We start from the raw sequence: 12632 nt of genomic DNA, 5'->3' as shown, positions 1-12632 counted from the left end.
GACTTCATAGAGCAGCAGCTTCATATGTTTCAACTCTTTAAGTGTTTGATGGTGTAATAGTAGCATGACAACAAAGAGCTAAGAGTTAAGGAAATTCCTAATTTTGGTAGTTGGAAGGTTTGTTCCTTTTACAAGAGAACAGGCAGTCTGAATGCCACCTTTGTGACCTGTTTGTGAGTAGTTGAGAAAGATGGCATTCAGACTGCCTGTGCTCGTGTAAAATGAACAAACCCTCCAACTACCAAAATACAGTTAGATTAAACTGCATGCATATCTGTGTGCTTGTCTGTATCTCTTTACAGCACAGTGCGTATGTGTGTGTGTGTGCGTGTGTGTGTGAACGACACAGTCAGCTGCGACTGTCAAAGACTCGCACTGTGATTCTGGCATCAATGGGACATGTGTTAAATGTCTGAGATATTTCACCATAGTTGCCCCAGTTTCTCAGCTCCAACCATCTGGAATTCATTTAGTGGGTGTTCAGCTACTTGACAGCATTGTAGCTTCTTGACTCTACCAGGGAAAAAAAGGCTGCAGGGCGATATTTACACTTGTGGGAGGTCGCTACACAAAGGCCACTGGTTTGTGTGTTTGTGTGTGCGTGCCTGCATGTCTGGGAGATGGTAATTAAAAAGGAGACAACAGAGAGTTGTCTCGGCGCTAACAAGCACCATTTCCCACATGTTTTTGGTCTAGATGTTTATATCAAAAGGAATTATTATTATTATGAAGGACTATGAATCATAATGTCTGTTGATTTGCTTGACTTCTCCTCCAGTTCTTTTGGGGGTTAACATTTGCGGTTTTAAGTAACATATTTGCAACTATTGAATTGGTTGCCACTGAATTTGATGCAGTAGCTTGTGTTCCCCACAGGTGATCCTCCTGGCATTGCATCTAGCACCATCATCACGTCATAGTATTTTTTTATTGATTTATCTTACTATATAATGACGAAAACTCTGTCTGTGTGTCTGTTCCATGTTTTTCTCCTCACTGACTTGGTCAATCCATGTGAAATTTGGCACAGTGGTAGAGGGTCATGGGAGGATGCCAATGAAGCAATATTACATCAATTGGCCAAAGGGGGGCGCTATAGCAACCGATTGAAATTACAAACTTTGAATGGGCATATCTCATGCCCTGTATGTCGTAGAGACGTGAAACTTTGCACAGAGATGCCTCTCCTCATGAGGAACAAATCTGCCTCAAGAACCCATAACTTCCGGTTATATAGATTTTCCGCCATTTTGAATTTTTTGAAAAACACTTAAAATCGATCTCTTCCTAGGAAGTTTGACCGATCTGCATGAAACTCAGTGAACATAATCTAGGGACCAACATCTAAAGTTCCCTCTCGGCAAAAGTTGGAAAACTTACTAAAACTGAGCTTCTATAAGGCAATGAATATTGCGGAGGGCGTGGCTCATCACATAAAGGTGTATAACATCTCAAGGGTTTCACCGATCACCACGCAACTTTGTAGGCATATGACCACACATAATCTGAGGGGACCCCTCCATTATTGACCCCATCAAACAAAATGGGGGCGCTAGAGAGCTAATTTCTTATCTAGGCCTAACCGCCATATGGATTTTTACTAAACTTGGTAGATATGTAGAACAGGACGCCTCAAGGTGACTGGAGAAATTTAACTCTAATTGGCAACTGGGTGGCGCTATAACAACAGAAAAATGCTTAAAAATGTCTAAAATGTGACCGATCGCTGTGGCTCCCCCTGTGGCCCAATGTTGTTGTTTTTTTTCTAATTTTTGGTATGACTAAGTCATGGTATGGTATGCTGTACATAATCACGGAAACTGTCAGTGTGTCATTCTGTCAGTCAGTCATTCTGTCTGTCCCATGTTTTTCTACTCACAGACGTGGTCAATCTATGTGAAACTGCACATAGGCATTGAGGACTGGCATAGGTAGAAGGCGACAAAGCTATCAATGGGTATGGACTAGTTTATTTTAATTTACTTTGATTTATGGCCAAATGCTAAGGCTGGGCAATATGGACAAAAATTCATAGCGTGTATTTTCTTTCTGACTGGCGATGCACGATATATATCTTGGTATTTTCTATGAAATGGGCTCTATGTTTTCAGTTGCAAGTCAGAGCCACATTTGAGATGTCACAAGCGCTTGAATAAAAACAGACTCAAAATAAAATGCAAAGATAGAGATTTTTTCCCCTATTTGAAGATATGCACCTGCACAACATGTAAATGGAAAATGATATCAAATAAATAGCAGGGCTGTACATTAACATTTTTAATGCTACACAGGTTTAAAGGTTTGCAGCACAGGACACAAAACTATAACATGACTATAAAAGTATTAAGTAGGTTTGAAACAATTAAAAATCTTTGTCGGGGGAGTTAATAAGTCATTTTCCATGATCTTTCAAATGAATCTAGTGCTGGAAAATGATTTAAATCTTTTTGTTTATTTAGGCTATTCAACAAATCACAGAGTTTTGTATATGAAACGTCTGTGTTCTCACTGCCTTTTCCTAAACAGATCTGTTGCCTGCATCCAGGCACTGGTCTCTATGTCACAAAATAGACTTCAACTACCAAGAGGAACTGTGACGTGCTATCCACCTCACACACAAGCTAGCAGCACAGTGCAAGATTGCATGTGTGCTGTGGTAATTTCATTCATCTCACAGACTGATTTAACGTAGCACGTGCAACATACAGACCGATGACGCACTGTAGACTAATGAACAGACAGATTAAACAGTGGAGCAGCTCTGTGTCTCTCTGAGTGTTGCTGGAGAACTTGTGAGTGAGTAAGTGAGTGGGGCGGAGCTGTGCGGAGAGTGTGACAGAAGAGAGCTGCTCACTGGTATGTGTTATGTAATGCAACTTGACTCTATATCGATATAAACCTGTTGTCTAAATGTATATCTCCCTTGAAAATATATCTATATATGGTATATAGTCGTTATATCGCCCAGCCTCACGGTACAGCACAGACACTGTACTGTGTGTTAAGTGCTTATTGGCAGATGTTGCTAATATGCTAAACTGTGTGACGTCATGCCTGCTAAACATCAGCGTGATGGCATTATCATTGTCAACATGGTAGAGCACATCCTCACAGGGTTTCTAGAGTAGCTGCAGACTCTCATTCAGTTTATGAGTGCTAATAAGTCTGCTGGAGTCACACACTGAATAGAACTCTTGACTGAATGGAAGTGACAATTAAAATCTGTTTGTTGCTGACAGAACATGGCAGACTGAGACAACACCCAGACACCCCCTCCCCTCTCCTCACTGGCATGTCCCTGTCTTTTGACCGCTAAATCTGCATTGATCATTTTCTTCGCATGACCTCTGATATTTGTCTCCCCATCTCATCTCATTGCTGTAAATGCCAGCATTTCCCCCCATTTTCTCTGTTTTATCTCTTACACGGACTGCAGGACAAGGCCTCCATTGTATATGGCTTTAGTTGTCCCGCAGGCCTCGACTGCTCGCGCTGCTTCAGAGGTTTGGTCCGTAGGTGTTATTTTATGTGGAATGTGGAGGGTCACACTGAGCTGAGTGGTTTAGATATTATCACATAGATGGGCTACTCATAAACACGCCACCCTTTAATGTTCAGAGGAGAATTCCTGAAAGGTCATAGAGGCCAAACTGCAAAATAGAAACTCATTTCAAGTTCAGTTAATTGCTGCCGTGCGGAAACACAGACAGAAATATCCTGAAGAATACTCATACATTACACAGCATATCTAATCACAGCTTATATATTAATTGGAAAGTCATTTTGAGGTGAATAAATTCAAGAAACAGTTGATCAATTGTCACAAACATTTCCAGGAAAGCTGGCTTTGACAGAGGCCGCAGTAGAACCTAATTCGCCCTCTGAACTGCCTTTCAGTCTGGAGGCACTCATGGAGAACATTTTAATTGCTGCTGTTCAATAGTCAGTGTGAGGTCATCTCAAATTAATGATTTTGTTGTTAAATGCTGAACAATCAGCCTCCTTATCCTTAATCTGACATATTTATCTTTTTAATCTTTAGCTTAACTCATGAGGGTAAAACATTTCTGTGGACTTGTTACGGAAGGCGTTAAAAATGTGTGTTTAAGTGTGTAATTAAGATGTGAAAACTGTCATGGCATCTGTGCTGTTTGGGCAAATTTTCTTGCTGGAAAGACTTTCCAGAACATGTATTATTTTTGCAGTGCTTGTCATTTAAAACTGCTGTAATCCTGTTTTTATATTAGAAGTGGATGCAGTTACTTTTTGTAGCCTGAAAGGGTTAAATTGTCAACTGACTATGCAGCTATCCTCAGTTCTACAAATAGACACAGTTCGCAAATAGCTGGTGAACATAGTGGATCTTTTCCCAGCTAAATGGCCAGATATTTCCCTTAGGAGATAGTAATTAAAACTGGGCTTAAAGAAACACTTCACCTGTAAAATGACTATTTGTATATCAGTTACTCACTGCATGTTGTCTTGAATGCATGAGCAAAACTAGAATCCAAAAAAAAGGCAAACATTTCTCATGAGTTGAAGTAAACTGGGACTGCATCAAAACATTAATTAACAAACTCTCACACAACTCGTGCAGTATAGTCCAGGTCTCATTTATCCACTTGTGTGCGCAGTACCTGCACTTGCACAAACACATGCACTATTACAGTGTATGTCAGTACAAATAGTCGTATGCACAGCGCATTAGAACTGTGCTCAAACGGGGCTCATACGCACACACATGCTCGCGCATATTCAGGGCACGCTACTCATAGGCAGAAGTGTTGTATATTGTAACGCTTTAGCAAAAATGCATGTGTTTGGGAAGTACTGAGCATACAGCTGGATAAATGAGACGTGGGTTATACTGCAAGAGTTGTGTGAGAGTTTGTAAACGAGTGTTTTGATATAGTTTTAAGTTGTTAACCATGGTCCCCAATGACTGCAGAAAAACACAGCTTTCCTTATGAATGTAACGTAGCATGTGGTGAGTTAATGATGTACAAGTGGTCACTTTGCAGGTGAAGTATTTTTTTAAAGAGGAGTAAATATCAGACTTACATTCTTCAGTGTCCACACACACAACTTCAGTTCAGTGCTAATGTGTCGTCCTGATGCCGAGATAAACCATTTGTTGTGCTGCCTAGGAAAGGCCAGAAAACAGTTACTGCAGGTTTAAATAGTTATTGAATGTTTGCTGTTGTCTGGATGGCGTAGTTAAAATGCACAAAATCACAGTAATCACAATATGATGTTCTTTATCTACATGTCACATATGGAAGGCATTTCTTTCCACTTTGATGGTAAAGGAAAAATATGAGTACAGTACGTTCACAACAGCCGCTGTACGTGCATAATGAAGGAAAACATCCTGTGCAAGTTATTTGTGTCTTGTTAGTGGCAGCACAGCTCAGTGATTTGACTGCAGCTTCTCACACAGTATGTAGTATGTAGCAGAATTATTAAAGAGTTACACCATTACTCAGGCCAGACCTTAAATTCATTGGTGATCTCTTAATGTTCATTTCCAGCAAATGCCAAAGGACTAAGAACATCTGCACACTGAAGTTTGTCCCTGCTATGCTTCACTGGTGCTTGTTTTTCCTCACAGGTGTGCAGTACAGAAAGCCAAAACTCAAGTTGACTCTTCTGGAACAAGTCAGAATTTCTCCCCCTTTTCCTTCTTAATGAAAACTCAGTAACATGGTCGTGTTGTCTGTGAATGTGACTTAATTGTCATTAAGCACTCTCCATGATTCATCATCTTACTTTATCACAGGTCAGTACAGGGTGACTGCGTGGATTGACCAAAGCAAATAAACATCTCTGACACAGTCATCTTCACTTGGCAGATTTGGTAGTGCAGCTTTATGTCAGCTTGGCCATATAAGGTCATGAATTTAATAGAAATCAATACCATGATAGGGGTCAGTTGAGGTGGTTCAGGCATCTGATCAGGATGCCTCCTGGGCGCCTCCCGTTGGAGGTGTTCTGGGCACATCCCACTGGTAGGAGGCCCCGGGGCAGACCCAGAACACGCTGGAGGGATTATATATCTCATCTGGCCTGGGAAAGCCTTGGGGTCCCCCAGGAGGAGCTGGAAAGTGTTGCTGGGCAGAGGGACATCTGGGATGCTTTGCTCGGCCTGCTGCTGTCACAACCTGGCTTCGGATAAGTGGATGGATGGATGGATGGATGGATGGTATCATAAAGCTCACATTTATGTAACCACCACAGCTACAGTAGTGTTGGGAATCAATATGACTCTATTGATACCAGTGCTATCACTGGTCCAATTCTTTATGGATTCCCTTATTGATTCCCAACTAATTTTCTGTGTGAAAAAAGTGGGCCTTCACAGCTCTCCATTGTCAGTGCAGCTGTTTTATTATGTCTGTATTGTCACAGTGTGGAGGCAGTCTGTATGTCATCATCTAAAATGGATGAAATGATAGAAATTTGTTTTCATTTAGGTTTTCTTAGTCAAAGAAAAAACCTGCTAAACCTGCGTACCCCTTGGCAATGGACATGCTGCTCAGTTGGGAAGCAGTGGCCTTCAGTGTCAAACACATGGAGTTCTTCTAATTTAAGCCCTAGAAAGAAGTGGTGGGAATCCCCAGAGGATCCACACATATTACAATACTATGCTGTATGGATTTTTTCCTCCACCCCTAGTTTCCACCCTTGAAATGATCATTTTACAGACATTACGAGCAGCACTGTTGTCGTCTTTCTTTGTGAAATGAAGACACGCTTTGGACTGCTTCCTCTTCTCAGCCATTTCTTCTTCTTGTTGCAAGTTTACAGCAGCATTGACGCAAGAGTTAGATGTCAGAAAAACATGGCGGCATTAATTAAAACTCGTAACAGGTTCCTAATTCGAACTGGTTCTCGATTCCCAACCCCTAACCACAGGATCATGACAGTCCCATTAGAGCTCTCATATGAATACTTGGGCATTTGCTAATTTTGTGCCATAGTAACGTTAGGATGAATTTTTGTGACTCGATAATCATATAGTGAAAATCTGATATTGTGTCGGCCCTAGTGTTGTAAAGACCTGAACTATGCAGTTTATAGATAGCTACTGAGTTCATTTCACTGAGTTCGTCTGTGTCCCTGAGGTGAGACATTATTGAATTTTTGAATTATCGTGACTGACAGATTTAATTGTCATTGGCTCTGGTAATAGGAGGCTACAATGAGACACTTATTCAATAATTTTAATGCTGCCCTTTGCCGTGTTTCATCCTCTGGAGGTCAATCAAAAATGATAACACTGTTTTTCCCCCAAAGTTAATGTCACAACCACTTCACACTGTGTTCAAACTATTTTAAATTCAGCCATGCTACAGCACTAATGGCTGCATCGCTAAAGAGCCAAAGATATAAATGAGCTGGCAGATGATTCAGTAGAAGAATAACTGCACTGCTGGACAGCTTGAGTAGCTGCAAGGAGGTCAAAAATGGGACTGAATAGCTTTACAAAAACAAGTTTATCAGTTTGAACATTATATATCCTGTCTCTGTACTTGATTCAATTCAATAGGTGAAAAAAGATGTGCAAATCATTGTATTCTGTTTTTTATTTACATGTTAGACTTTTCCACAGCATGCTGAGAATGACTGATCCTCAGTAACTGACAGCAAAGTACTTAGAAGAGGCTTTTTATTGCAGCACAATTGTACATATTTCCACTCCATTTGTTGTGTGTGTCATCACTTAAGATGTTCCAGTGAGTATATAATGTTGTGAAAGGATCACGACCTTGAAGGTTGACATTTGATAGACATATGTGGCCAATGTCACATATTGGTTTTCCTGGACTAGTCTCAATGAGTTTCCATCTTTTCTGTGTGCGTTGGTCATCAACTTGTGAGAGGAGAGAGGGTATTGACAATCATATACAATGTACGCCTGCATTTGATGCAAGCGGCAACGTCCAGGGCTGAAGAGTGAAGCCAACAAGTGAGTGCTAAAAGCTTTGAGCAGCCACGTGAGGCTCCAGAGCCAGTCAATCCACATAGACCCAGCTCAACTGTACCGCAGTAATAAACACGTTTACAGCCTGGTATGAAAAACAGTTTTGGTCTCTATAGATAATTTCAACATGTATGGCAACTGTACAGGAGGTACATTTTTACATAATTCACCTGTTTACATTTTATTGAGGCTTAAAGTTGTGCATAATTAAGGGTGTGGCCACTTTGAGTGACAGGCTGTCTGCAGATGAGATCCACCCCTTGCTCCTCCACAGCACTGGCCTCTTACCCCTAATACAGACACTTCAGGTTCCAAAAAACCAAGATGGTGATGGCTGGATATATAATGAAAGTTGTTCATGATGTTCCTTTAGAGCTGATGCCTCAGCTTTTGCTATGAATCTATAAGTAATTTGTTTCAACGTTAGGTATTTTAACATTGTTTAATATGGTGAGAAAAATTCAAATTGTATTGAAATGTGGTTTAATATGCAGTGGCTGTTATCATTAGTTTCAATGACGTGATTGACAACATTTTGGTTTTGTTGAGGGCCTCAAAATTGTTTCTTTGCTCAACCTAATGCTGTAGCATGATTATCAAACCACTGTCAGCTGTGTGACTCTGTGTGTGACTGCTCAACGTAATCGTGTAGCATGATCACTGAATCATTATCAGGTGTGTGACAGAGGTGTGGTCCATATAACAGATCAGTGTAGCTGTGTCACAATATGCTTGTTGATGTTGAAGAGTGCCCAAAGTCTGAAACATCATGAAAACAAAATAAATGCATATGGAGCCAGAGCGTGTGACACTTGTTTTCCATAATCAGGGTAGCTACATCCATCATTTTTAGTCTATGATTTAATGATTTCAGATACAGATAATCGTAAAATACTGATTCAGACTCAGGTATTTACATCATAACACAAACTGCCTCTGTGGCTATCAGACATAGATATAATAGTGTCTACACCCATGCATCTGCTTCATAATTCAGTCCAACCTTGCAATTTTGTCTAGTCACCGCAACTTTACCGCAAATTTGACTATTTAAAATGGGTAAAATTTAATTTCCTTGCAGAGCTGTGCGCAGCATATTGATCTGCTCATCCCCTCTTTGTGTATCGGCCTCCTAAAGTCTTAAATTTAACCGTTAATTTGAGCGTTTCCATCAAGCCAGTCAGTTTTTTATGCCAGCACACTGTGCCAAAATACACAACTCCTGTCATGTTTGAGCTGAAATTGACTGTTTTTATATAGTAGATCTGCTATATAGAGAGCCAGTGGAATGTTGTCGGCTGGCCTTACTGAGCTGTTTCATTGTTTAGTTGTCTTAAAGGTCCCTCAGAGTGTTCTTGTAAACAGAGTTTCTGATTACATTCTGTGTTCACCAAAAAATGTATTTCCAGAATATACTTCAGTCTTTGTAGAAGCTTTCATTGTTGACACAGTCCGCAGTGGAATGGGAGTAGAAACATGTTTCTATTTTGCTGTTGCAGAATGGTATTGTGTGTGTGTATATAACGAAAATACCATTTATAAACTTTGCTCACCAAACTCTGTTTCTTGTTTGTGCCATCCACCCCCTCACAGTCGCGGTTGGGGCTGGTGCCTTGATGATGCCCCGCTGAAGGATAAGCTGTCTCTGAACTCGGTGCTTCCTGGGGTTCTGTACGGCGCTGCCCATCAGTGTCGGCTGCAGTATGGATCGGGGTCCCTGCTCTGCGATGACATGGACGTAAGACTCAAATACATTAAAAGAAATCCATACAAAGCCATCTACATTTGTATAGAAAGCTTGCTGGCTTCCTTTTCTTTTTTGTGTGTGTGTACTACGCACTCTCCTTATTTGGTCTTTTCTGTTGTGTCCTTGTTTCCCGATTTGCCGTCTTTCTCCCACGTATTCTTCCAATGTCTATCGTTTTTGATTATACTTGACCTTCTATGTTTAAAGCTCTCATTACGGCATGTTTCTTTTTATGCCTCCAACCTCCTTCGTTGTTCCCTGATCTCGTTATGTCCTCGGCACGGCGTTCTGTTCATAATTAGTGCAAACTTACAGCTTTACTTTCTGACAGAGAGAATGTTCTATTGAAAGCTGTACAACAAAGAGCCGTCATGCTTTTAACATGGTTTCAGGAGAGTTAACATTGGCGCTAACCTGATCAGCCTGAACTCGTGTCTGCAGGTTCTCTCCTAAGGCTGCACATAGCCCCAGTAACCTTCACCAACAAAGTAGAGCAGCATGTATGTAACCTCAGAGGAGGAGAAATGTCCTCAAAGCACTTGCCCCACTGCTCCTTGAAGAAGTATTTCACTGCTGGAAAGATGGGCTTTTCATAAAACTGGACTGTCTATGCAGTAGAAAGATGCAAGTACTTTTAATATTGGTGCTGCGTGACCAAACAGAGAAAAAGGACTCTGGCAATTGCTTTTACTCAAGAGGTAGAAGACCGTCAACTAAGAGCATGCTCTGTGAACTTGTCACGACGACGGCCGACTAGCAACAAACAATCTTGTATTACAGTGAAACAATAAGCGAAAACATCTTTCTGAAAACATTTGAGCGGAGTAACATAATTTATTATATTTTTTTTATTTTTTTTAAAATTATTTTTGAATTACCTATTTATTTAATATTTTAACTTTTAATTAAAAACATAATTCTTTTAATTTTTTACAACTTTTGTAACTTAATTTCTTAACTTTTTTTAAGGTAATGTTCATTTCGCTTTCATCAAGAACAATACAGTGTAAACATTTCCTTTTTTCCCAGCTGTATAAAACATTTGTACACATTATATTAAAAAATCACATACATAAAGGAAGAAACGGCCATAGACATCCACTTCAGTGTCAATATAGTCAAACCCAGTGATTAGAAAAAATATTTGAATAAAAGTAAAAATAACAAGAAAAGAAACAAGGGAATGAAAAATATTTTTAATAATTGTCTACTCAGTATTATATTCACACAGATAAAGTCCAGGTGCAAAACTTGCTCCACAGACGATGAGATATAATGTTATGTATGTGATACGTGTGTGGGGGGAATATTAGAGCCCTACTGCATGATAAACCTCACTGTATTAATAAAGCCATGACAGGATTCCATCATTCAGTGTAGACAGATTTTTGTTGTCTTAATGAGGATGTAATTTGTTTAATCTGATAGAGGTTCCAGACATTTTTGGACCCATGTAACATAATCATGATTTATATTTAGTCAGCAATGCCTAGTTGGGGGGGATATATCTCATGATCTGCTTTTATACCAGGGGTGTCAATCTAATTTAGTTAATGGGCCACATACAGCCCAATTTGATCTCATAAAACCATCGCACAATAACCATAAGTGCCATCGACTCCAATATTTTTACATTGTCTAAAGAATTACAAGTACATTCTGTAGACGATCATCTTTTTACAAAACAGATGAACATCCTCAGATGTCTCAAGAAAAATAAGTGCAATTTTTTTTTTTTTGCTCCAAGTCTTTTTATTTATATTTGTACAAAGAGAAATAGTGTACAAAGTACATAAATTCAAAGGCGTTGATGATTAGAAATAATACAAATATAAACATAAACAACAACACCCCCCCACCCAACCTAGTATTGATTGAATTTGTATGCAACCACTTGTATTACATGCATCACGTACATATCGTACATATTTTATATGAATAAATAAAAGTGATACAGTTAGAATAATAATAAGAAAAATAATAATATTTAATTAAAACAAAACAGCATGATAAACAAGTAAACAAAAGAAAATCAGCAAGTGATTGAGAGTGGTCCTTATGGGTTTCAAATTATGCATAATACAGGATCAGTCATGTAGAACACCAATATTAGTGACATCTTATTTCTCTATATAACTCAAAAAAGGTTTCCATGTAGCATGAAATTTTTGAATACATCCTCTTGTAGAGTAACGAATCTTCTCTAGTACCAAATGGTGTAGAAGGTCATTGACCCACATCTTAAAGGTTGGGGGAAGTTTCTCCTTCCACTTAAAAAGTATTAATCGCCTAGCTATAAGAGATGCAAAAGCTATCATATTCTTTGCCTGGCGGCTAAGGTGAGTGTCTTGTGGAGTTATTCCAAATATGGCAGTAATGGCAGAAAGTTCAATAGGTACTTGTAAAACATCTGAAAAAGTTTTAAATATTGACTGCCAGAAATTGTCTAGTTTTGAACAAAACCAGAACATATGCGAGAGGGTGGCTGGTGCTTGCCTGCAATGATCACAAATGGGATCAGTGCTAGGTGCGAACTTTGCTAGTCTCACTTTAGACCAATGAAGGCGATGCATGACCTTGAACTGGATAACTGTGTGTCGTAAACAGATTGAAGAGGAATGTATTCTATCTAAAGCTCTTTCCCAAGTCTCCTCAGGAAGTTCACACCCCAAATCGCCCCCCCATTGAGTCTTTAATGATGTCAAAGGTTCCAAATTATATGTATTTAGTAAGGAGTATATGTTCCCAATATTCCCTTTGGAACCTGAATTAAGCTTCAGAATGGAATTTAGGAGGGTGTTGGGTGGTTGGGATGGGAAGTGAGTAAATGATGTGGATATGAAACTACGGAGCTGCAAAAATCTAAAAAGATGAGAGTTTTGGATGTTAAATTTAAGCTTT

General features: G+C 39.5%; 1 protein-coding gene across 1 annotated transcript in view; it reads left to right on the top strand.

Annotated features, from left to right (window-relative positions):
- Positions 1 to 12632, top strand: part of adamts7 (a disintegrin-like and metallopeptidase (reprolysin type) with thrombospondin type 1 motif, 7) — a 104582-nt gene that overhangs the window by 40120 nt on the left and 51830 nt on the right. Inside the window, exon 9 of the mRNA XM_033630868.2 lies at positions 9578 to 9722. Coding sequence (XP_033486759.2) covers positions 9578 to 9722 — 145 coding nt within the window. The remainder of the gene's footprint in view (positions 1 to 9577; positions 9723 to 12632) is intronic.

Source organism: Epinephelus lanceolatus, chromosome 2 (genome assembly GCF_041903045.1).
Source record: "Epinephelus lanceolatus isolate andai-2023 chromosome 2, ASM4190304v1, whole genome shotgun sequence".
NCBI lineage: Eukaryota > Metazoa > Chordata > Actinopteri > Perciformes > Serranidae > Epinephelus > Epinephelus lanceolatus.
This window is presented reverse-complemented; position numbering and strand designations above follow the sequence as displayed.